Below are 27,229 nucleotides of genomic sequence, written 5' to 3' on the forward strand. Positions count from 1 at the left end.
GAGACAATGGTTAAATCTAGTTTAGCATTGATTTAATCCTACAACAAATAATGGTTTCCTAGTGATATAATGATTGATTTATACTCAGTGTAGAGCATATAAGCTAGGAGCCTTAGCCAGGATTCATTGGAGAAGCTGGAAGAGGCAGAGAAGGCAAAGGACTGGCAGCAGGAGCTTAAGCTCTCAGAACCAAGGAGAGAGAGATAGGCCTCTAAGAAAACTAGCCGAACCCCAAGTGAAGGAGATAGGACTTTGAAAGAGACAATAAAGGATTTGGACTTTAACACCTGGCTACACTTGTGGTGATTACTGAACTGAAATGAAAGCTGCTCTCAGAGACCCCAAGAAAACCCAATAGGAGAACATTACATTTTGGCGAGAACATTACAACATGTAATAATTCCTATTGGTCAGATAAAATACAGAGAAATATCCAGGAAAAATGAAGATTAAAAAGGCAGGATTTAGAAGTAGCAAGGTTCCCAAAAATTAATTAGTCCAACTCTTCATTTATAAGGAAACAGGTCCATAAGAGTACAAGTGACTTGCCCAAGATCATATCAATTATATAAGCAGCAGAACCAATATTTAATTCCAATCCTACTGACTCCAAATTAGGTCTTCTTTCTACTTCAATAATGTGCCTGTCCAATGGGGCAGTGTAGTGTCACCCCCTTTCCTCTAAACTTCAAAACAATTATTTTTCATAGTTGGCTCAGCTAGGAATAAAATTTTTATGTAACTGTGTATCTAAATTAACTTATTGGGGCCTATCTGCTAACTCTTATGTGGGGTGCAATGTTGCTAATAAAAGGAATTCCTGTACAGAAGCTTCCACATTAGAGAAATCACAGCTTTTCACATACTCATATAAAATTATTATAACAAAGAGAATCTGAACCATTCCCTAGAGTCTTCCGTAATGAAATTTAACAAATAATTCACAAAATCCAACTTCCTGAGAGCTTGTGAATTACATAGAAATGAAAATCTGTTAACAGACTTAACTACCAAAAGTCAGGAAGGTAAGCTGTGACAATTTAATGGGAAGAACATGATGTTCTCCCCATTAAACCACATTGCCTCTAGGGGAAGGTTATATTTCTTCAATCTTTTAAGATTTACAAAGCACTTTAATCCTTGAAAGATGTGGTCACGTCAAATTTCTCTAATTTTTTTTTCTATTTTTTATTTCCAGAATTACAAAATCTGAGACTTGAAAGGGTACTTATGGGCCATACAGCCTAAGCCATACTTGATCAAGCAATCCTCCTATATCATCACTGATAAATAGTTCCTCACTCAGCCTCTGTTTGAAAATCTTTTTCACTGAAAGTTTATTTTATGGTCCCTATCTTTTTTCAAATTATTAAATTACACAATTTTTTTTTAGAAAGCTTCCTTTTTTCACAGGGAACCAGTTATTTGCTTATTTCCATAACTTCTTCCTTCAACCACCCAAAAAAAGCAAACATACCTTTAGACTTTACTTGTAAATATTCCATCTCCAAGAAGCTGAATCCTAAAATTCCCTTTATGGATCCCAATTCTATGTCCTTATCACTGCCTCCCTACTCAGGAACCTGTTCTCTGCCTTTATCACAAGTCATCAGCTCCTTGTACCTATGGTGTTTTGCTAATCCTTTAATCCTGTACTGGTTTCATTTCTCTCCCTTCAAAATCTTGACTATATTGTTAGCCATTTCAACAATGCAACATCCTTCACCTTTAAATCTCTAGCCCTCTTAACCTAAATAGGATGAGGGTTATACAAAAAGCTTCAGTCATTCATATCCTACTTATTCTCACCCTCTATGTTAACCCTGCTATTCTCTTTCTTGTCATTTCTAAGGCACTGATTGCTTAAGTTAAAAACAAACCAACCAAACAAAAACCCATGCTGACTGCATCCGGCACAAATTCAACTATTCTCACTACTGCAGAGCAAGCTTTCTAGTCCTTCCCGGTATATTCACACTCCTCTCCACCACTGTTCCAAACGTTCTGCTTAAACCTCCCCCCAATACTTTACTCTCTCTAAAATGATGGCCACCTGTGGGCTGTCTAACAATGTTTTCTACTGTTGTTCCTTCTCTTTGTCTCTGTTCTTTCTCTGGACTCTTCTCTTGTACCCTAGATAAGAATTTTCTCTCCAAGTCCTCTACTTGGCCCTTTTCTCTTCTTTTTCTGCATTCGTCTATCACTGAAGAGGTTTAAAATCTGGCATCTTTGACTCTTCCCTTTCCCTCAAACTGGGAATCAAACTTATTAAGTCTATAATATTTCAGCAAAATGTAAGCTCTTTGAGACTAAGAATTGTTGTTTTAATCTTTCTAACTCCAGTATCTAGTTCAGTACCTGGCATTTAGTAAGTAGGCTTGATGATAGCCTAATATTCACAAGCTCTCCCATATTGGTCCCCTGTTCTCCATTCAAAGTTTTCAACCCAAGAACAAACATTTACCTTTATTTAGACTACTTTTACAATGTCCTAATTGATTTCCCTGTCTCTTCTAATACATCCTTCATGTTGCTGCCAAAATAATTTTTTAAAAAGCACCAGTTTGAATATGACATTCCCTGCTCAAAATCCTTCAGGGATTTAGTACTACCTATGGGAGTTCCTTAATCTAGCATTTAAGCTCACCACATTCTGGCTTCAACCTTCCCTCCCCAGCTTATTTCACTCTAGCCCCCTTTTCACATTATGCAGTCCAATCAAACTGGATTGCTAGCATCTCTCAGATAGTTCTCTCCCAATTCCATTCAATCACATATATCAGTCCTATCCCTTTCAGATTTCCATTGTTAAAATCCTCCTTATTCATAACTATAAAGTGTGAATGGCTCTAATACCACCCACTTCCCCCTTAAAGTCTTAAAGTTTTTCCTACTACTTCTTATAACACTTTGTCCAGATACTTTATATTCTACCATATCACACTAAATTGTACACATCTTATCCCCATTTAGGTGGTTAGCTGTTTAAAGGAAAGGATTTTTTTTCATCCTTGTATCCTCATAGATGAACATATGATAATTAATAATTGGTAAATCAATAATTAATAAATTAATAAAAGTATAGTAAATTAAAATTAAAGTGCTAAATGAGGAATGTGTCCTGAATAATGATATGCCAAAAATGCAGTTTACTTTTCTAAACGTCTATCTAATGTTTTTTAACTTCAGAACTTATAAATGAAAAAAGTTTTAGAACTTTAAAAAAAAAAAGGATTCTTTTCAGTCACAAGAAAATGTATTTCTAGAAAAACATCATTTTTTGACAATGAGTTGCTGTAAAAAACTCACATGACCCATTAGACTATTATTAGCGGATAAATGGTCTAGCATAGCCTGAGTGGTTATAGCTTTTAAATATGAAGGAAAGTGCCACCATATATGGGCATATGCTGCTCCTAGTACCAGGTTCAAATGCTTATTCTGCCACTTACTACACAGCTCACCATGAACACAATAATAATAACAAATAGCTACCTTGTATATATATTATAAAGTCTGCTAAGCTCTGTACATTTTACCTACCAGAACCTCCCCACAATTCTGTGAAGACAGATTATAGAAGAGGCTGTTTTTTCCCAGAAAGAAATCTCAGACAAGGATAAGAACATAGTCTCCCTGACTCTTAAGTCCAGTCCTGGAGGAAGACACATGCTCCATTTCCCCACATGTAAAATAAGGTGCTTCTCGATTCTTTTGAGCCTATAAGGAAGGCAGTGCGGTCACATGGAAAGTGTACAACTTGAGACTCCTGTGACCAGAGCTTCTGATTCTCCATGAGCACCAGCAAACCTGCTCATCATTCCCTTCCTCCAGACATTAAGCGGCCCTAGGCCAGGCACTGCAGGAGATACAAAGGTTACCTACCTCCTGTCTCTTACCTTTTTGAAACTTGCAAATCAAAGTAGGGGATATGATATGACAAAAGAAGTATGATACAATATAATAGTACATTGGAAAAAGTCAAACTTACAGGATGCCCAAGGCAATTCACTAACAAGTAGGGGGAAATCATGGAAGATTTCATGGAGAAATGGCATGTGAATTGGATTTAAAGGGTTGAGGAGTCATTCAAATGGATGAAGAGGTCAAGATGAAGGAAATAATGGGGATATCCCCAAAACAAAAGCACAGAAAATTCTCCCCTTTCAGGTGCCTGAACTTTTGGTACAACCTATTTCAATCATTCTGAGAAAACAAACACTGAGATTCTCTGGAACAAAGCCAATATCTAAAAATGTGAGACTGAGAAAATAGACACGTATATGTTTCAAATTCATCTTATCCCTACTGCCTAGAAAAGACTGAGGAACAGAAGGCCTAGTGGCAGTACTTGCCGCCTTCCACGTGGGTCCATACCTTTTGTGTTGTGGTGTTGGTCGTCTGAGTGGAGGGCTTCGTGAACGTTATTTTCACAGGAGACATGTGGGGGGGTAAGGAATTGGCGATGCTCTGCATAATGTTGCTCATCTTGGGGCTGCCACTTACAGGCACAGTGATAGTCTTTGAGACAGGAACGACAGCCTTAGGAACTTCCTTTAAAACAACGGGGGATGAGCTTGATGAGTTTGTTCGTCTTCTTTTCCTGGGCTTTTCATCTTCATCTGAACAGCTAACACCTGAAACAGATGCGATTTTGATGTTAATGTTAGCCTGGCCCTAGGTGTAGTCTGTTATTCAGAAACCACTTTAAATGACTCCCACTGACTTTTTTGGGGGGTCTATTATCTCTGCTTTTATTGGTAAAGGTATCTTCCCAGTGAGGAAATTCCTTCTCCCAATCTAGATAAACATCTGTTCTTCAATTTAGAATCTTAACAGAACAACCTGAAGTCCTGAGGGGCTAAAAGGCCTCCTCAGGGTCACACAGCAAGCATGGGCCAGAAGCACAATTCGAACCCAGGCTGACCTGACTCCAAGTCCAGTGCTCTAGACATTACAGCACACTGCCTCTCAATGACTGACACAACGATGCCTCCTAAAAACACAGAGCTCACTCTGAATGATCTAAACTGAACTGGGTCAGTAATCTTTTACTAATTGCCTATTTTGTACAAGTCCTTTGTGTTACCTGTGGGAACATAATACAAAGCAAGGCATATTCCTGTCTGGGGGACAGCTGCATTCCAGCAGGCGAGATGAGGTATGGACAGATATCACTAGAATGTGACCTAGACATTAGAATGTGAACAGCACATAGAGAGGGTTCAAATAAAATACAGTAAGTGACTCAAGGATCTCAAGCTCTATGACTGGACTGTTTCTTCTCTAGATACTAAGAATATTCAACTGGCAACTCAAAAAAAAAAAAAAAAAAAGTCCAAACATAGGTCTTTACATTGAAATAGTCTCAACTATCAGAAAGGATAATATTACTACCACCACACAAAAAAATGAAAACTCAATTTTTGGGCTCTCTTTATTCACTATAATCCATTTACTTTTGCAATGTTTTTTTAAAAATCAAAATAATAACTATTAAACCCACCTAGGGCATTACAGTAATGCAAAGACCAAAAAAAAAAAAAAAAAGTAATTAGCTCAATACAAAAATCCTTTAGATCTCCCCCCAGCTTTCTCCTTTCCATATAACTAAAACTAACCTGGAATCAGATCTAAACACTGTGAGCTTAACTCCTGAAAGGTTGCCAAAGAGTGATATGCATTAGAATCTTAATATTGACAATAGATGACAATTATCTATATCAGTTATCTGAGGCAAAATAACACATAGTAGCAATTAGAAGCAAATACAATTAAAAATCTAACCACCTTACAAACTTATAGTAAATGATGAAAAGATCTTATAAGCAACTGGAAATGTAATGATGAACTAAATAAAAAATTCATTGAATCTTTAAGAATTTATAGAATTTATTATTCTTAGGATAAGAATATCTTAGGATACTAGGAATTACATTAATTGTAGGAAACAACTATTAGGCAAAATAAATATTAAATAATAGGATATTCTTTGTCATTTGTATCAGTCACAATTCCTTACCATAAATGATTAGGCAAATAAATACTTACAATTAAATACTGTTCAAAGGAAGGTTTCCCACAGAGAAAAACCATGAAAAGAAAGTGACTTCTCTAATACCAAGATAGATTGAAAAGTATCACACCTAGTCACATCTCATAAGCATTAACCCTGCTGAACACTGAATAACAAACCAATAATTTACTCCAGGAGGGCCAATCCAACCCAATGCTGTAGTCTGCAGGCACGATGGCCTTAGCAACACAGTGAGTATCACTTACTTTTGACATAAACAGTACTTCCACTTGGCAAAACAACTACATTGGAGGCAGGACTGGCAGGTCTTGGTGACTTTACAGTTGCAACGCTGCCACTTGGAACTGGGGTAGAGGTTGGGGTTGACGTGGTACTCGTGTAGGAATAGCAAACCACTACTAAACAAATAATAAGAAAGCAAATCATGTCAGCTTTCACAGCATCTATTTTCAACAATTTCAACATGACTAAGCTAGAAGTCAATGAAAAGAACTTATCAGCATTAATTGGTACCAAAAGCTATATGGTAATGCCCTGCCCCTCCACAGATGTCTTCTGGCCTAAGAAGTCTCAACCCAGCCCCTATCGCAAGAGGAAATGAAAGGGAAAGTAGAATTCAGTAGCACACTTGGGGACAATATAGACAGTGTGGTACAATATAAAGAACAACGGATTTGAATTCAGGAGAGAACTGCATTCAAATTCTTGCTCTGCCACTTACTAAATGTGACCCTTTGTGTGTCACTTCAATTCTCTGGATCTCAAACTCTTCATCTGTAAAATGGAGAGGATAATTCTTGCACTCTCTACCTCACAAAGTTGTGGTAGCCTTAAGGTATCACATAAATGTGAGCAGTTATTGTTATTGTTATGATTACATTACCTTTTTAGCTTTTTTTAAACTGAATTCCTTTTAGTAATTTTAGTGACCTGCCACTGAAGGTACAATGGACAAAGCTTTGAAATGTCCAACCATCAACTAGCAGGCAATGGCAAATTTTTATCTAACAACTAGTGGAGATCTTGGGCCAACTTCTTTCAGAAGTGCCCATAGTAAATTGATCAGGAAACTCTCAGAACTAGATTAATAGGTTTCTACTTTCAACTGCCTTATCATCTGATGAAGAAAATAAATGGAGGCAGTGACAGCAAATCCCAGAGCTGGTTAGCCAAAGAAATGGATGCAAAAAGCGAGATGTGATATCAGAAAGGTAACATTCCCATAATAAAAAAGAAGAGAAGAAATTGATGGAGGTCTAGTTCAAATGCTAGAAAATATCACTCCCTAAAAATATCTATTTTTGGCCATTAAGCCAAACTCTGACATGAACATAAAAAACCACCCAGTTCTTTTTCTCAGTTCTACTATTAGGCAGGAAAAGACAGCTGCCTCAAGTACGCTAGTAACTGCATTTATTTCTGAGGATCATTCTTACAAGCAAACCATCATACATATCTAAATAGAACACCCAATCTAAGCATCATTATTGGTTATCTAAGAAATATATCTATATAAAATAGTTTATTACAATAAACTAAAAAAGCTTTTTGATCAGAGAGGCCATGTCTTTCTGATACACTCTGAGTAGATATATACACTGGGTGAAACAGAAAAACACATTATTGACTCCAGAAGATTAAGACAGATTCAATTTGCAGGACCAGCAGATTAGCACCTTTTGCCAGTGGCCAAAATGTCCTTGCTATCACTTTTTTTTTTTTTAAACATTCCCCTTGCATTCAATCAAGAAATCAAATAAGTTTCTCACCAGTGTACATCAGTTAAAAACCTCATTACAAACAGGATTTCTGTTATTTGTTAAATAGCAGGTGATTTACCTCTCTTGCCTTTTATTTGGACAAAGTCTCAAATTCTGCAAGATCCTAATTTGAGCATGTTTTCCTAAATCAGAATGGTCAATCTTTCCATCTTGTAACCTTTAAATATCTAGAGCAAAATGCTTAGAAATTCAGATCAAATTTTCATAAAATGAAAAAGAAATTAGTCAAAACCAACTCCCTGGGAGAAACATTTTTCCTCTCACCTTCTTTGCTTCCTGTTTCTGCAGGCACTGGAAGAGATGCGTTGTGCTGTATAGCTGCATTAGCAACAGCATTAGCGGTAACAGTGAAGGCAGTTTGGGGAACTAGCCGGGGCATCAGTGGTACTAATCGACGACCTTCAATAGACCATTCTGAAGAGCTATTGGGTCCAGACATACTAAACAAAAAAGAAGAGGACACTGCAAGTGTTCTCCATTACTAAAAAAGCAACTATACATTTTCAAACCAAATATTACTTTTGAGATAAGACAGTTACCCAATAGCTAAGAGTTGTTCTAGAGAAGCAATACCAAAATCAATGACCATAAGTAAGATTTCAGGTTATTTCATACTTTACTTAGGAAACAACAAATTTTGTTTTTTAAACTAAACCTCAAAATGTCCAGAATTCAAACTATGAATTTTTTTAAAGTTATGTTCCATATTTGTTTAATTTGATTCCAATTATTTTTGTTTTATATTTGATTTCATTAATGATAACTTGTTTTTTCGGAAATTCTTAAAACTTTCTGATATAGTTTAATTTACCAACAAAATGAAAAAAATCAACTTTCAAATCAGATTTATCAGATGTTCATTGATGCTGATAAAAACTAAACTTTCACTAAGCCTTGTCAAAGTAAGCGTTCCACAGCAAAGACTAAGGAAGAAGGTGTCTTAATTTGGTGTCTGCCAATAGATTTAGGGAAAAGAGGAACTAAATGGAAAGAATCTCTATGAACTTGAATAAGAAAAAAATTACATCTTTATTTTCACTAATATCTATTGTGAATAAAACCCCAAAAGGTTGTATTCATAACATAACATAAGAAACTTAAAATCTCTTTCAATTATGAATTTGGTTTTAAAAAAATGGTTTTGATAAGTGATCAAAAGGCATCACTAGACTTTGACACAAATAAAGTGAAGACCTCCTGCCCTAAGGCAGTAACCGAGAGGGCAGGGTTCAGAGGGGCAGAGGACTGCTGTGTCTAGCCATACATATTATATTATCTTTTTCACATTCAAAGCTGACTCTGGATAAACCTAACAGCCCTGAAAATAAGCAGAAATCATAATGAGTTATCCACTAAAGATATTTCTCACAAATGTCTTCCCAATAATACTCAAATTGGGAGAGGAGGTGTCAAATGAAGCTGGGTCACTTTTCTTGAATTAGTTCAACAAAATGATTTTTACTACTGGCTAATTTAAAATTTTAAGGCCCACCCATAATCAATTAATATTGAATTAAGACTTTTCACATACAAGTCTTTCTAGATCGTTTCAAAAATAGACATTTCACAGAATAGCCTAAACAAAATCCAAGTTTTATATTTATATATATGTAATATATACATATATTGTAGATATATATATACACACACACTTTTCTTCGATGCCTGATAAAAATGTATAAACATTGAAGTTTTAGAAATGGATAGTGAAATACTCCCTTCATTTTAAATAGTTCCTCTCCACTAGTGATAGCTTAAAATACAGCTCCCTAATAAAATGAATTACTCTGTACAATCATTAACTAGGAAAGATATATTTTTAAAATATTCACTTAACTTCACTTTCAATTTATTCATATTGATTTGGACATTGCTATTATCTAACTGATATTCACTTTTACAGTGCAAAATGAATAATCATACAACATGAAAAAGGCTGCATTGAAATTAAAATTAAGTTTAGGAAAGTGCTTCTTGAAAGCTGTTCAATATTCACACTGAGAGAAAATGTGCAAATCTCCTCTGGAACATTTTAAAATTAGTCCCATATAGCAAAAATGAAGAAATGAACTTTCAGGTTCATTTCTATGAACCTGAAGCTATACCGATAAAGTCTAATCTCTGTTTGAAGCAAGAGATTTAAAAGAAGGATGGGAGAAGGCAAAGAGGGGTAAGAATAAGCAACAGATTATTTCTAAAGGAAAAAAAAGATGTCTTTCATAAATTATTCCACTTTTTTCCCCTGGTGTTTGAAAAAAAGCTACTATTTAACTATCAATTTTATTGGATATCATCTATTCACTTTATTGTTAAGTGTCAGATAACAAAGATTATTCTTCACTTACCTTTTAAAGCAGGAGGTTTTCATCCTGCTACTTCCTAATTAAATTGTGGCCAATTGCCAAAATTTGTGGAAGATTATGAATTCCAAGAGCATAAATTCAGAGAAACACAGTACAAAGGGCACTATAACTTGAGCATATAAATCTCTAAATATTTCCAACATTGCCAAGGAATGGAGATATAGCCGAAAAAAGTTTTTTCAATGGAGCAGATTTTCGGCAAATGAAATGTTATATACATAACAATACTTAGGCTCATCAAAGAGAAATTCATAATTATTTGGGAAGGAAGTTATATAATCAAGGGTTCTGGAATGAAACATTAATCCTGAGAGAAATACCAGAGAAGGCTGATGGAAATTCCTGACCTCTCTTTGTTATAGAAAAATTTCACAAGAGAGCCTGTCAGCTATGCTCCAGAGGCAGTTTGGTTTAGTGGGCAAAAGAGCTGAATGTGGCAAATCACTTAACCTCGCTAAGTCTCAATTTCTTCCTCTATAAAATGGGATAATAAAAACTATATAGTACCCACCCCATGGAGTCAATAATAGGCATTTATTAAACTCCTACTATGTGCCAGGCTAAGTGTTTAAATTAGGTAATGTAAATAAAATAAATGACTAATCTTAATAATCTAAAATAAGAGTTATTTTAAAAGTCTCTGGCCTGCTGGGCCCTGAAACATTAAGAACATTAGGAAATTGATCTCTAGCTTTGAAAAGTACTTTGTATATATTCTGTGCATGCACAACTCCTGGAGGAAAGAAAAGAAATTTCAGATCCTTCCGCCACCTCCCTGTTATTCCTAGAATCACAACTGAGTGGAACTGACTTTGTTAAAGGATCCTAAATCCTCAGATTCTGAGTTTTCTAATCATACCACTGGGACCAAGCATGGTTCAGTATGATGACTGAATTAAAATACTATCCCTGCTACTGACTAATTATTGTGTGACCCAAAACAAGTATCTACACCCCTCTGGCATTCTTCTCTACTTTATAGAATGAAGAGAATGGACTAAATGATAACTTTAGGCTTCTAGCTCTAACTCCTTTACAGGTTCTAATAGAACCTCTCAATTAAATTCAATCCAAACATTTATAAATGACAAGGAGATAACAATGTCACCTATTTTGGCTCTGCTTAGAAGAACAAATGAAGCTTTTCTTGGATTTTAAGCATCCTGCCCTCTCCCACCTCACCCTCCTCCTAGCCTTCCCTCCTTTTATGCTTAATCTGCTCTGGTTTCTCCTCGCCTCTGCATCATTTCTCCTGACCTAGGGAGAGGAATCTGTGAATGCAAGTCTCCCTGGCTACATTCCTTCTCAGCTCTGGTTGTTTTCTCAGGCTCAGGGAGTACAGAGACCTCCTGCAGGTAATCTCAGGAAGAACTGCAGGAGCTACAGTATACTCTGCTGGCACTTCTAAGGGAAGGGGGAGGAGCTATTGGGGGTGCCATTCATTCCTTCCATTCATTAGACAAGCACATCTGGGCAAGCTGGTATTAAAATATAAAACACTAAATTAAAAGTACTAAACATCCATGGGGTTTATATGTACACACTAAAATAGAAACTTTAAAAAGAAAAAGTCAAATTCATATATAAAAAGAAATCAGAATGGGAGAAAAAAATAAGAAAAAGGAACACAAGGCAGGTAAAAGCCAACTCTCAATTATCCATGCTAATGGAGAGAGGAGGGAAAGGGAGAGGTCAGGCAGATTAAAGAAACCCATGACATTTTGGTAATTAATTTTTTCCTCCTCCACCACACTTTTGCCAGGACTACTGACTAATTTAAATTTCAACTCCTCTCCCTTCCCACCCTCTGACTAAAAATACTACCAAGCAACAAAGTGTCTAAAAAGTGGGCAGCATAAGGAAGGAAGAGAAAAGGGAAAAAAGAAGGAATAGCAAAGACCCTGACTAATTCATACATTGAATAATATGCCTCTGAATAATTGAGAGCTATAATTTTGAATTTTTAAATAAAAACAAGTAAAAACCTGAAATAATAATAACCTATTTGCATACCTGTAACTTGGTCTCTCACCCAAATATAAGGATAAATTCATTCTTTGAGGGGGAAAAAAGGAAAAGGAGACTAAATAAATGTTATCCTTTAAGTATGAAAATGACGCATCAACTTAACGACTAGCTGTCGAAAAACAATGCTACCAAGACTCTCATTTTGAGAGATTTTGAAAGCTATTTTTCTTCACTTTATTAACAATAACATCATCTTCCTATTTTACCCATTCTCAAACTAGAATCTAATTCACTAAACACTGTTTAAAAAACATTCCAATTTTAAAATTTATAGCTTTGAAAGGAATGAATTAGTATATGAATGCTGAAACTAGTAAGCCAAATAAACACAAAATGTCTCTAATGAAAATGTTCAAAATTTCTATACTGGCTACTTTTTATGTATCTTAAAGTGCTAGTAAATCCTCAGAGCATTACTAAATAGGAAAGTAATATCACCACAAAAATCTAAGCCTCAATTTACCTTTCTGTAAAATGTGAATCACCATTACGGTGATGAGAGAGAATATTTCTAAATAACTTAAACCATGTTGTTTAACAACTCACATTATATTGCATAATAATAATTTACTTTTTAATCTTTCTTTTACACTGATATTAATTAAAAATACACAAAATACAAGTATATCAGTAAGCATCCTTTACTCGATAAAACGATATGCCTCTGAAAAGTTGTATGAAAAACAAATGTTTGTATATTACTTCACATTTTTTCCACTGCTTTCAATCACCATGGCCAAGCAGCTCTATCTTTACTCATGACTCATTTTCAGATGGCAGCAGCTCCTACAACACTCTGCCAAACCATGCCCGAGCTCTACCCTTTATTCCTTCATCCACCCCATATCCTCTTAACAACAAGTTCAAAATTCAAAAACATTTAAAAGCACAAGGTTACTTGCTATAACTGTAATTATTCTATGATGTGATTTATCTATTCCACAACTTCTGATGTTCATAACTCCAAGTGCAAATCTCATAAAGAAGAACACCCCACACCTAACAAATAAGAAAATACATTGACTACTCATGAAACAGACATCAGATAATTTGTATTTCCTACTTATTAAATACTATGCAAGTGAAATCCTATTACAGAAAATGAGGAACCATCCAATTTTATAATGCATTGAAATTCTGTTGAATTGAACATTATTCTATATAATTGGGCTGTCAGATTAAGCTTAAAAATCTCAAGTTACATGGAGGTGTTAGTGCAATAGGATTTAACCTGGGTATGTTTATTTTCCTGATAAGATATTGATAAACATACTAGTTAAATAACAGTTAAATACAGTTTTAATTTTGTAGTTAGTTTCTCTGAGTAAGTGAAGACATTACCACAAAGATAAAAGACTCAGGTGCCTACTATATAATGGGAATACTGTTTCCTAGCTATTATGAAAATTATGTGTGATATGACTAATAGCTTACTTATGTGCAATTGTTGTTAATCGTTCATCATTTACTGCTCTCCGTACTTCAGCACGGTGGCGTTCTGTTGAGATGCTGTCAAAAAAAAAAAAAAAAAAGTCATTATGAATTCTGCTAATCTGTTTCTTATTTATATCTATGTTTTAAAGTAACAAGGTATCTTATTGATCAAAACAAATCCCTCCTTCCCTTCCCCTCTGTGAGATTTCTCTGATACAGGCACATTCCTGTATTCCTGCTCACGGCCTGCAATCCCTTCTTGAGATTGTGAATTCATGCAGGCCACCTGGATGCAAGCCCCTCTCAGTAACACTTGTTGAAATCTTTTTACCCTTCAAAGTTCTATTTGGAAATTTCCACAGTTTTCCTTAATCTCTAATTTTCTCTTTCCTTCTCAAATGTCCAGGAGTCCTTTATATGGACCTCTCTTTTAGGTCTCTCACATATTATACTCAATCAACAAACAGTTATTAAACACTGTTTCAAAAATTGAACTAAACAATAAGGATACATCTATACTACAAGTAATTCTGCCTTGAAGAAGTTTACATTCTAATGGAGAAGACATCATCTATATACTAGATAAATACAAAACTGATACAAGGTAACCTTAGAGAAGACAACACTAACTAGCAGCTGGGGGCCCCAAACAGCTAAATCATCCTACAAAAAGTACTACCATGAAAGCTTCTAAAAGAAGCCAGGGATTCTAAGAGATGGAAGAGAGAAAAGAAAGCCTTTAGGCACAAAAAATAGCTAGGGCAAAGGCATGCAGAAGAGAAATAGAGGTAGTGTACAAACGACAATAAGGACTCCAGGATGGCTAGACTATAGTGTGGTGGGAGGGAGAAATGTTTAAGGGTACAGCAGACAGGAAGAGGCCAGGTTGTAAGAAGCTTGAAAATGCCAAAAGATTTTCTATTTGATCCTAGAAGCAATGGGGAGTCACAGGGGCTGATTTGGGAGGGGAAGAAGGAGAAAAGGAGTGGTTACATGATCGTACCTGTGCTTTAGGACAATCATTTTGGCAATTGTGGGAGGGATGAACTGTAGTAAGGAAAAGCTTGAGGCAGGGATACTAATCAGGAGACTGTTAGATTAGTATTCTAAACAAGAAACTATGAGAGCCTGAACAATAGTAGTAGCTGTGTGAGCGGAAACAAGGGAATGTATTTGAGAAACTTATAAACTGAACACATAATATAGAACAAGGATACAGATTGGAGAATGACACCAAAGGAATGAACCTGATGCCATCAACAGTAATTTAAAAGTTCCAGGTGTGGAATATAAGTATAAAATGTTATATCATTCTTATCTGTGTAACTGTATTTACTTTATTAAGTTATAACTTCTAGAGGAAAGGACTGTCATTTTTCCATCTTTCCAACCTTATTACCTAGAACAGTATTTTCCACATAAGAGGTGTTTAATGTTTACTAAAGAGCTGAAAAATAAAAGTGTGTGTGTGTGTGTGTGTTTATACATACACCTCTGTGTGTATATACTGTGAAGAAAAAAGAATATAAGTTCAATTCAGGTTTTAAATCATTCAGATTTGGAGGGAAAAGTATAGACTCTACTCTGACCAAATAAGTAGCTGATGTAAGCACAAAACAAAAGGAGAGTTTAGTCTAAAAAAGAGAAAACTTAGGGGTTACATGAATGTAGTTCTTCAAGCACTTAAAAGGAATTAGAATAAAAAGAAAATAAAGCAAAGCAGATTTCAACTTAAATTAAGGAAAACTTTTTAACAACTTCAGCTTTCCAACAATGGGGTGAGCAGCTTCATCGGATACTGAGCTCCTGATCGGCAGAAATCTGATGGAATTTAAAATGGAAGAAATCTTAGAGACCACTATCTCTGACTCATTTTATAGAGAGGACGCAGAAAGATAAAGGTAGTTTACTATAAAGAGATAAATGTACTAAACTTAAGAATTAGAGACTAGGGCTCTTTACCCACATCTGAAACTCAATAGCTCTGTTACCCTAGGCAAGTCCCTTCATCTTTTGAAATCTCACTTTTCTTTTTGGTAATACTATGTTGTAAAGTTGTGTTTGGGAAGCGCTATAGAAATTAACATATCATCATCATCTTCATCACTACTATCATCCCCATCACTACCACCACCACCCACCACCACCACTACCATATCATCATCCATAGTCCCAGTAGTAGCAACAGAACTCAAGATTTGAACACAGACCCTCCAGATCCAGAAATCCAGTGAGGCTGCCATTATACCATGTTACCTTTTTGTTCAAAGGGAAGGGAGATGATCATTTAGCCGGAAGACTGTGAAGAGGATTCCTATTCTAGGTGGGATGATGGGCCACCAGTTCAGAGAATATTCAGTTCTATGCCCAATGAAACAAAGGATTTGAGAGAGTAAGACATTCTACCTACTTTTAGGGGTAAGAATGTAATCCAAATGTGATTCACTGCTCTGAATACTGACATTAGGACAATAACATCTTACTCAAATCACTGGTTACCTTCTGCATCATATCACATTACTAATAATTTTTAAAGTGTTCTGATCTAAATAAACTAATATGAAATTAATACTGAAAGATTAAACAGATTATATTTCACAAATAGTCTAATAACTAGTCCTAAAACTTTTTTTTTATTGTTGATGATGAAACTAAGGAATGAATTAATAATGTCCTCAAGTTCATGAAAAATACAAATAAGAATTACTCACATTTTCATTGAAGAAACAAGAAAAAATAGTTTTAAATTTCAGGGAGAAATAATAGAAAAGTTTCTGATAAAGAGATTATATCAAGATAGGTTATAATAGAATCATCTTCATTATAAACTATTTAGCTTATCTAAGAATGGTCCAAATGGGATGCAAGTAGACTCTCAGACTCTTAACTAAAGAATCTAACTGGCAGGAGCTGAAGCTCTTTTGTCATATCAATCATTCATCCTCAGTTGGATCCTTTAATAACACCCATTTCACTTCGTGAGGTCTCTATTTCCTCAACTATAAAAGGAGGGGCTGAATTAAATGATATTGAAGATACCTTCACATTCTACATACTGACCATCCTACATTTTACACATTCTACATCCTGAACAAGTATTCATCTAGACCTAGTGTGAACATCTACCTGAGAAGGAACTCAAATCATTACTGCTAATAGCAGCCAATTTGATTTACAGAGAACTCTAAATTGTATGTAAATTCTAGCTTTTATACTATCCCAAAAATCATGAAATTTCCATTGATTAGGTCTAATTCTGCCCCCTAGACACACACAGAAGCAGTTTACTTCCTCTTCTGAATAACAATTCAATTCAACAAATATTTATTAAGTAACTATCCTTCCAAAATTTCACATCACACAGTCTACACTGCAGACAAACATACCATTTCCACCTTTCAGAATTCTAATCATCCTTCCAGGTTCAATTTAGATTCTGCCACCTCTTTTTTGCAGTCTGCTAATACTTCTTTTTCTCCCATTACCACCAATGTCAATGCTTAATGTCTATTCAGGTGAATTCCAACTCTGGAACCATCACTAAATCATACCACAAGTGCTACTAGAGAAAGTATGATCACATGTGGTGACTCATGCTATGGGAGGCTGAGATCTGCTGATCACTTGAAGCTCTGAGCTACACAGGGTTAAAACCAACTGGGTATCTATGCTAGATCAAGCACCAGAATTATGTGCCTACAGGAAGCTAGGATTCACCAGGCTGCTTAAGGAGAGGCAAAGTGGATCAGGTCATAAACAAAGCTGATTAAAACTTCCAAGACAATGAGCAGTGATATTGGACCTGTGAATGGCTGCTGTACTTCTAGCCTGAACAAGATGGAGAAAAGGAAAAAAGTAGAGCAAAAGGAAGATAGGGAAAGAAAGAAAACCTTTGGAACCTCAAGTTTCTTACTTTGTGAAAGAGCTAATAATGCTTGATCTACCTTATAGAATTGCCACAAGGAAAGAACACTGTAAACCACAGGCAAAAAACCTGACTTCCAAAGCATCAATTTCCCACAAGGGGAGTTCGTCTAGGTAACTAAGGTCTGGTCTAGTCCTGAAACTATTATCACATTTTATCCTGATGTTATGTAAGATCTTAATCAAATAGCAACTTCTACCTTTTGCAGCCATCTTCCCCCACTCTTTGTCTAGATCCAAAGACATCTCAACCCACCAAATGTCCTATAGACCTAACAAAAACCTGCCTCAATACAGGCTCTGACTTGGAAGTGATAGCTCCATGATGTAACAAAAAGAGGAGTAAATACAGAATCAGAGGACATAGGCTGGGATCTTGGTGAGTACTGCCTGTCTGATCTTGGATAAGTCACACTCCTTCTCTGGGGGCTTTTATTATCTGTGAGGGGACTAGACTCAATGATCTCCAAGGTCCTTTCCTAGCTTCAAAATCCTATAATCCCATAACTAATCAACATTCCTACTGGAAAACTGGCCACAAACCAAGAATAAAATTTGAGACTCCCTTAGCAACCCCAAGGATGTGAAAATACAAGAATTTGTTTCACAAAGTATTTTAGTGAATATTATAATGTTATAAAGCTTATCTTATATGATCTTATATTACTCTAACTGAACTCCTTAAGAGTAGAATCTGTCTTTTACTTTTTCTTATATCTCCAGCCTTTAACATAGTCCCTGGTACACAATATATGTATTTAATAGATGTTTATTGACCATAACAAAATCTGAAGATGAAAATTTGTTTCACATTTAAAATAAAGATATTACCTAAGAACTTTTGAGAGTTCCCCAAGAAGATCTTTCTTTTCCTTCGTGAGGTCCCCCTGTGCCCGCAAGGCACTGATAACTCCAGCGTATGCCTCCAATTCTAGAAGAAGAAGAAATCAACTTTTATCGTAAACTTTTAATGTGCTTATTTAATTCAGTAATGTGTTCTATAAAAGTTCACTGAAAAAAACATTCAAATCAACTATGAAGTAAAAATAAAAAGGTTCTTTAAAATCCTATTGCTAAAACATCCTAAATAAACACATAATATTTCCAACTTGATGCAAATGACTCTTGTTCAAATATAAGGCAAAAAAAAAAGACACTTTAAAGAGTAAATCTGAAAAGAAACATTCCATTTTATGACATTGGAACCAAGATAACCAAGACTCAAACTCAATGAGTGAATTACCAGAAGACAATTTAATTCAGTGCAAACATTTATCTTTTTTTTTTCCCCTGAGGCAATTGGGGTACACAGCTAGGAAGTGTTAAGTGTCTGAGGTCACATTTGAACTCAGGTCCTCCTGACTTCAGGGCTTGTGCTCTATCCACTGCGCCACCTAGTTGCCCAATACAAAACATCTGCCATGTTTGAGTCTGTACTAGGCACTGGGAATAAAAATTTATAAAAGACAGAAAGACAGATTAAGAAAAGGGAGTGACAGAGAGAGAAAGAGACAAGGAAAAGTGGATAGAGTGATGGGGAAGGGAGAAATTGAGGAGGGGAGGAGAGAAGAAATTACTTTCAGGGATTGGGGGGGTAGGAAGAGAAGGGCTAGAGAAGACTATCTGGCTAAAGTGGCACCTGAGTTAACTTAAAGGAGAAAAGAGATTTCAATAGATGGAAATTGAAAGAAACTATTCTTAACATGAGGACAGAATGATAAAGAAAATCAAAAGAAAATCTGTACAGACAGAACCGAGAAAGGGACTAGTATAAGACAAGGCTAAATGGGGAAACTGAAGCCTGAAGCATGGAGAGTCTTGACGGCCACTTGGTAGGGAGTGGAAACCACTGAAGATTTTCTAATAGAGGAATGAGAGGATGCGCACAGCTCAAATGGATATAAATGAAATGAAGAGGGGATTGGCTGTAAGCAAGAAGTTGAGATGTTAAAACTGTCTAAGCAAGAAATGATGAGGGTCTGATAAGGGTCCACTTGGAATGAAAAACGGTTGAATTCAACAGACATTTCAATAACTAGCCAAATGAATAGCTCTATGGGATGAAGAAAAGGAAAGAATTAGAGAAGAACGTAGACTGATAATCTTGGGAAGATGATTGTGCCATTAAGAGGCTCTATGTCTGATGCTAAAGAATTCCAAAAATGCTCTGATAAAACTATAGGAATCTCACAGAAGCATTCATTCACAAACTGTTTTACCTGCAAATGCTCCTCTAAGTACTCCCTAAAAATGCATTTTCATACAGTGGCAAAAGCCCTTTGTAGGCCTGATTTCTAGCTCTGCTTTTGCCAGTAATCTGTTGTGTGGCTTTCAAGACATTTCTGCTCTCTGGTCCTTAGTCACCCCATTGATAAAATTAGGGGTTGGGTTAGACCATCTATAAAATTCTTTCCAGGTCTAACAGCCTAGGGTTCTAAACAGTTTCATCTTGCTTATTCCCTCTTAGTTGATGGCAAAATGAGCACCAAAGAGAGACTAGGAGGCATCCTCTACTTTCCTCAGATCAAAAGAGCCTGAACAACCCTTCTAGACAACTTCTGCCAAGCCTCAGTGCCAGGCAATTTCATTGTACTCTCCTTCCAGAGAATGAAACAGCATAAATTTTTGTATTCTAATTTCATTTCAAAGATGGAAAGGCATTTAATGATCCCCTACTCCATCCTGTTTATTCCACAAAAGGAGGAATTGAGGCAAAAGGAGATAAAGTAAGATATAAACATAAATAAGATATTGGCTTGGGGCTTGAAGATTTTACATGCTAGTAAGAGAGGTACTCATATACACAAAAAGCAATGCAAATAGGTATATAAGTGCTGTGGGAAAAGGTACAAATAAAAAGAGCAATTGACATGCAATGAGAGAAGAAAACTTCTGGCTGGAGAATTAAATTAGTTTTAGAGGGCAACATTTGGCTAACATTTCAACTACCAATAATATGGAAAAGCATAATCGACATAGAGAGAAATGGAATGTGGAAGGATACAAGCAAAGGTATCCTTAGAGAAAAGCAAGTAGTCCAGTTTTACTGTAGAATAGCATGGCTAATAAATGAGGTTGAAAGGTAGGTTGATTCAAATAGGAGAAGAGTCTGAATGCCAAACTAAAGAGTTTGCATTTTACTCTGTAGTCAACAAGGAGGCCACTGAATGCTGAGCAGGAAAATGACATAATCATAGTAAAAAATTATATAATATCCATATGCAAGATGAACTGGAAGGATGAGTAGAGTCTTGATAGTATGGGGACTAGAAAGAATCTTTGTGAAAAGTAATAAAGGTCTAAACTGCAATGCTAGCACAGAAATAGGAATAAAAAGAGTTGAATTTGAGATATTATGAAGGTTAAAAAAAAAAAGTAGGGACTTGGCAACTGGAAAGTGTTTAAAAAAAAAAAAAAAAACAGGAAGAATCAAAGACAATTCCAAAGATTGAATTCTAGATGATTAAGAGAATTTTGAGACAATTAGCCGAAGTAGAGGAGTCAAAAAGAAGAATTTAGGGAGGACAAATCAATTTAGTTTTGTAATTCTAAGTTTTAGGTGGCTAAAGGGAACAAAAATAATTAAATGCTGCCAATATTTCCGCACAGTTTAATCCTAACTTAATCATCATGCATAGAAGCAGTCCAAGGAAGCTCACACAAAGCCAAAATACTGATTTCAGTTTTGCATTCCAATTCATTCCCTCTTCCTCCTGTGAAAAATTCTAAAAATCCACCTGTACTATAAAGCTTTCTACTGTAACACCATGATTTTTCCCATACTGTTTAGTTATGTCTGATGAGGGCCATTATGGGTACAGCATCCAGGGTACAGTTATCTATTTTCTATTGCTACATGGTTGCCAAACTATCTCAAAGTGTTACCTCCAAAGACATGTAAGTATTAATTGGCTTCTGGAACCACAGCATAAACACATTATAAACTAAATTGTTATTAGTGTTTATATTACATAGCCCTAAACATTTTAATTTATACAAATCATCCATTTAATTATACTGTAGCACTTCCACAATACTAAGTTCTCTCTTAAGCGTGCTTCTTTGGGCATCACTTAAAATACATGTACTGTAGAAAAGGGAGACTTTACAACCTCTACAGGTGCAAAAGAAAGACATTATCTTGCAATTTATTTTTACTGAAGTAAACTTGAATTTATTATCCTGCATTAAACTTAATTTTAATAATAAAAAAAAAAGAAATGAAAGTTTGTTTTAAAATTACTGACCATCGAAACAGTGCTTTTCTCCTAAAATTTCCAATCTCCTAGTGTTTAAAAGCATTGCAAAGGTTTTCATTGTTATGATAATAAGTAGGAGGAAGCTGGGGGTAGAAATGGCTGCAAATTCTTGCCAACCCTCACCCTCCCAAAGTCAAAGATCACTTATTTATAAATGACATTGCACTCCAGGATCTGTTTTCTTTTATTTAGCCCCTGCTCCACTGTAACTTTACTGACACTGCTCTAACTGTGATTAGGGATATGTTTAGAGCTAAAGGTCATACTTTTATATTTAATTTTAATCTCTTGATGAAAAGCCAAAAAATCCTTTAAATATCAATCTGATCTACTGCTGTCGTCTCATATGGCAATGTTTTAGTGTAGCTATTATTTGTTCATTATCATTAAATGAAATAAATAAAAGCATATATTGTGAAATAAAATATGATTTCCTATGTACACCAAATCACCATAACATCAATATAAAGCATTTATTAAGTATCTATGTGCAATAAAGGCTGTTATACTTAGCATTGAGGGTGCAAATATGAAAAGTAACAATGTCTAAACCCTCAAGAGGCATACAGTCTAATGGAGTGTTATACAACATGTACATAAACAAAGATGACATAAACGAGAATATGATGGGGATAAAGGGGAAGTCAGAACAAAGTGCTTTCAAAAGAATCTGAGAAGGCAAATCGCTTTTATCTTGGGAGTGGAGTATACAGAGAGATCAGGAATAATAGAGGTGGTGGAGAGAAGCATTTCAATAATCAAATACAACAATATATTCAAGGCATGAAGGGCAATATAACAAGGCAGTTGTAAAAGAAGGCAAGAGAAGATTAAAGAACATCCACCACGTTCAATTTGGCAAAAAAAGAACCCGTAGGGAGGAAGAAAGTAGAAAGTTTAAACCTAGACTGTGGAAAGTTTTCAATGTCAGACTAAAAAATTTATATATTAGCCTTCAGGCAAGATGAAGCCATTGGAGGCAAAAGAATTGACACACAGGAAGAAAAAGTTAAAGGAGGAACAAAAGTCACTAAAAACGAGTTTAAAACAGTACATTTAGGAGCCTAGAGTCAAGAGAGACTTTAGAAGTTATCAAGTTCAAATCCATCATTTTATAGATGTGAAAACTGAAGGAAAAGGAGTATAAGTGAACTGTCCAAATTCACACTCAAAAGGAAAAATGCAACTGAAGGTCTCAAAATCTGGATGTCATAGAGATCTTCTACACTGCTTTAAACCAAGATTCCAACCCAAGGAATCATTCCAGGCTGACAAAAGTAATAGCTACTGTTAATTTTTAGTTTAATGCTAACTGTTGACATTAAAATGTGATTTTTAAAACCATCACAACAGCAAGTCTAACAAAACAACAAATATAATAAAGTTATGAGAAATAGGCAGAATGCAAAGAGCACATATAAATAAAAGAGCATATATAAATTTCATTATCATTCATTTCCACAATGCTTCATGGGTATTAGATAATTAATTTAGTTAAACTGAACTTAGATTCTAAGTTCCACTGATGTTAGCAGAACAAGCATTAGTGGGTCTTGAGGATTAGAAAACCCAGAATTTCTGACTCAAATAATAAATTTCTCTATGATCCCAGAGAATTCCCATTGGGTTGAATTTACTTATCAAAAAATGAAAATACTATCTACTTCTGCAAGTTGTGAGCAAAATGCTTTGCAAACCTTAAAGCACTCAAGAAAAGGAAGTTGTTATGATTGAAATCATCATTAAATGAATATAATTCCAGAACAACATAGTTCATAAAAATTCAGGGCCCCAAAATGATACCTTACCCAATTTTCGAAGGATCCTTTTGCATTCATCCCTGCTGAGATCCAGAAGGGTTGGCCATACAACAGGCATCCTTGCTCCTGTTTTGTAGCCCCACAGAGCTTATCTTCCCTATAAAAAAGGAAAAAACTTAAGTCACCAAAACGTATCTATTAATTAACCAGAATAGTACACTCCTGTAAAACCACACTTTCCCCACTATAGCAGTTTCCCTGCTGTGGAGGAATAGGCAGACAAGACTTTCAGTAGTTGCAACACATTTTCTCTGTCAATCTGTTTTTTTAAAAAGGATTTAGGTTTCATCTATTTACTCTACTACTATTTACTCTAATGTTGACCACCATTCCTTACCTGGATTCTTTATGAACCCAAATGATCAACAGGCAATTAAAACCAAATAACAGCACAATGACAGATCAGCAAGTTTCAAAAAGGGAGTAGAACCATGAAAAGAAATCAGTTTGCTTAGGCAAAGATTATGGAAGCAGAGGATACAGCCATGCTCCAAAACAAAGGTACACAAAGACTGACAGACCTTACAATCCAGAAGCATCCCCACAGAAACTCAGCTACCTAGTTATGTTAAAGAAAAAACACAGTCCAAATCCATTGTTCCTCCCTCATAAATGCCATCACCTAGTGCTTGCCTCCTGCCTAGCTTGACTCCCTTACTTTTTCCCTCTCTCCCTAAACACAAACATTCTGAAACACAAGATGGACACATCTACCTTTACCCTCTTCCTTCTTTGCTTCTACCTCTCCCAACTCCTACCCTCTAAACACATGCGCACAGAATTATAGGAGGAACATACTAAACCATCCAACTCAAGCTTTCTTCTTTGCTTCCACACCATTGAAAAATCATACAAAAATATCATAAATGGACACCTTTATTTTCCCACCCCGCCTCTTCTATCTCTCCTTTACCTTTTCTCCAAACACAACCACACAAGATCACAAGAGGCCACCCATCCTTTCCCACTTCCCCCCCAACACATACACAGAGAGGCACAAAAGGACCCCCCCCATGCTCTCACCCACCAAACATATGCACATAGCTTTAGCAACAAGAGTTCACCCACCCATCCCCCACTATTTCCAACTTTTCCTATCCTCATCCCTACCTTTCCCACTCCTACACTTTTCAGTCCCTTCTCCTCCAAGCCCTACATTCAGTTTGCCTCCCTTCCCCCAATGTCATGAGGGCCCCAGTGTCACAGCAGGATAGCAAATGACAGGAGTGCTGACCCCAAGGAAACCAACAGTAGCCTCCCTGCCCCCTGCACCTCCATTCAAAGAACGTCAGAGCTGGAAATAACCAGCAAACATGGAATTTAGGAGCCAGGAAGGACTCTAGAACATAAATTGCACAGGATGTTAGAGCTAGAAAGGAGCTATATATAGGGAATACAGAATATTAGAGCTGAAAAGGGCTCTAGAACATGGAGAACATTAGATGTTAGATTTAGGAAGGACCTTAAAACATTGGGAGGACAGAATATTATCAAGCTGAGAATGTTGTGGCTAGAAAGGATCTAGAACATAGACAGCATCAGATGTTAGAGCTGAAAAGGGCTTTGAAATGTTATTGAGTTGAGAAGCATCCTAGAAAATGGAGAATATAGAATGTTAGAGCTGGAAAGGGTCCTAAAACAGGGAGAACCCAGGCAGGACACTGGAACCTAGTGAGCCCAGGATGTTATGGCTGGAAAGGACCTAGGACAAGGACAGCACCAGATGTTATCAATTAGAGAAGGACCCTACAACATGGAGAACAGAGAAACGTTGGAGCCAGAAGGACCCTAAAAAACGGACTGCCCGAGACGGGGGAGCTGGGCAGGACGCCGGGACAGAGAGAGCTCCCGGCGCTGTGCGGCCCGAAAGGGCCCTAGAACATGGGGAGCGGAGGAATGTTGGAGCCGGAAGGACCCTGGGACATGGGGAGCCCGGGTTGTTAGGGCTGCAAGGGAGCCTCCAGCCAGGACAGCAAGAGCTGGGGGAGCTGGGCAGGGCGCTCAGTCACGGAGAACACAGGAGCTCTCGCGCCCACAAGGGCCCTGAGACTCGGGGAGCATGGGAATGTTGGAGCCGGAAGGACCCTAGAATGCCGGGAGCCGGGATGTTAGAGCCGGGGAGGACCTTGGAACCGGGAGCACGGAATGTCAGAGCTGGATGCTAGAACCCAAGATGTCAGAGCCGCGGGGAAGCGGAGAACACGGCGTGTCAGAGCGGGAAGGGGGCTGAAATAACGCCGGACGTCAGACCTGAGAGGGGCCTCGGGGACCGTCTGGTGCAACCCCCCCGAGCTTTGCAGGGAGGGAGGACAGGGAGGCCAGAGAGGGGCAGGGGCAAGCAGAGAGGGGGACAGGAGCAGCAGCCAGAGCCCCTACGCCTCCCGGCCAGCCTCCGACTCCAGTTCCAGGCCGGGCCTCCCTGCCTTCCTCTGCCTTCGGAAGGACCCCAACCCCAGTCCCCGTCCCCCGCCCCCCCCAATCCCGTTAGGAGACAACGGAGGATGGGCACGGCGGAGGAAGGAGGGGGGACACCGCGCTTTCCTCAGTGCTGCCAGGCCCGGGAGGCCAAGGACAGCCTGCCACCCCTTCCCGAAGCCTGGCCCCGGGGCGACCCACCTGCCTGGCCTTTCGCGGCTCATCTAAAAGGTTCCTCCGACGAGACCTGGGCCAGCAGGAATTGGGTTTGTTTTGCGGTTCCTCAGAAGGGGGCAAGATGGCGACGGGCGCCAAGGCGCAGGCGCGACCGCGCGCCGGTGCCTGGGAGTTGTAGTGCCCACGGTATTCCTGTCTTTCGACGGAGAAATGGTGGTGGAGACCTCCATGCCTAGCTTTCCTAACCTGGGACAAAGCAGCCCGGGAAGGGGCATGCTGCGAATACCTGCCCAAACCTTGGTCCACCGCCCTGAAACCTCACATTGCGCGAAGGAGACTGGGACGTGTAGTTTTCTTCTCTCCCTGCCCACCTCCCTCCGCGCTCTTGGCGCGCCTCGCCTCCTTTTCGCTCCGCCCTGCCAATCAATTGCGCTCGCGGCTACGTGTGCCGTCACACGTAGTGGTCGAGATGGCGTAGATGGGTCCGAGCCGGAGGCTTGGCGGTCTACCCTCCAAAGGGGGCGGTGGGTGAAGGAAAGCGGGGCAGTTCGCGGCCGAACGGTCGAATGGATTCGTTTTCCCAGAGGTCTGGACCGGGTCCCGTCAACGGCCAACAGCCTTCCCGCGGCAGGTAGCGGAAGACGACGGTATGGATGCCGGAAAGGAACATGCGCAGTCTCTCATTGATTCCCTTTCCCCAGCGCGCCAGGTTGAGGCCGGCCTGTCCTTCACCTGATAGGCAGGTGTGTGTGAGCGCGAGTGCGTGTGTGTGGGGGTGGGGGGAAGGAAAGAGCCTGGGGCTCCTCATTCTGAGAGTCGGCTTTGCCCCGGCGCTCGCTGCGTGTGAGACTCCTTGGACGGCTCGTTGCGCTGGGGCACCACGGCCTCCTTACCTCGTGGAGTTTTTCGAGGATGGCAGGGCTCACCCCGGTGTCATTAAAGGTCGCCAAAGCCCGGCTATTAAAGGGAGTCCTGGTGGGGTTTGGTGGGA

At 37.8% G+C, this 27,229-nt stretch overlaps 1 protein-coding gene across 5 annotated transcripts in view; it reads right to left on the reverse strand.

Annotated features, from left to right (window-relative positions):
• EMSY (EMSY transcriptional repressor, BRCA2 interacting) overlaps nt 1-26,617 on the reverse strand; it is an 87,037-nt gene extending 60,420 nt beyond the window's left edge. For 2 of the 5 annotated variants that reach the window (XM_023499687.2, XM_012545323.3), the window contains exons 1-8: nt 26,263-26,617; nt 23,635-23,743; nt 18,399-18,498; nt 13,644-13,718; nt 12,195-12,236; nt 8,083-8,258; nt 6,283-6,435; nt 4,378-4,637 (exon numbers count right to left, since the gene is read on the reverse strand). In XM_023499687.2, coding sequence (XP_023355455.1) covers nt 4,378-4,637; nt 6,283-6,435; nt 8,083-8,258; nt 12,195-12,236; nt 13,644-13,718; nt 18,399-18,498; nt 23,635-23,704 — 876 coding nt within the window. In that variant the 5' untranslated portion in view covers nt 23,705-23,743; nt 26,263-26,617. The remainder of the gene's footprint in view (nt 1-4,377; nt 4,638-6,282; nt 6,436-8,082; nt 8,259-12,194; nt 12,237-13,643; nt 13,719-18,398; nt 18,499-23,634; nt 23,744-26,262) is intronic. The other 3 variants (XM_023499685.2, XM_023499686.2, XM_012545324.3) reach the window with 3 other exon arrangements.
• Between the last annotated feature and the right edge of the window lie 612 nt (nt 26,618-27,229).

The sequence above is a fragment of the Sarcophilus harrisii genome, chromosome 3 (assembly GCF_902635505.1).
Source record: "Sarcophilus harrisii chromosome 3, mSarHar1.11, whole genome shotgun sequence".
NCBI classification, from domain to species: Eukaryota; Metazoa; Chordata; class Mammalia; order Dasyuromorphia; family Dasyuridae; genus Sarcophilus; species Sarcophilus harrisii.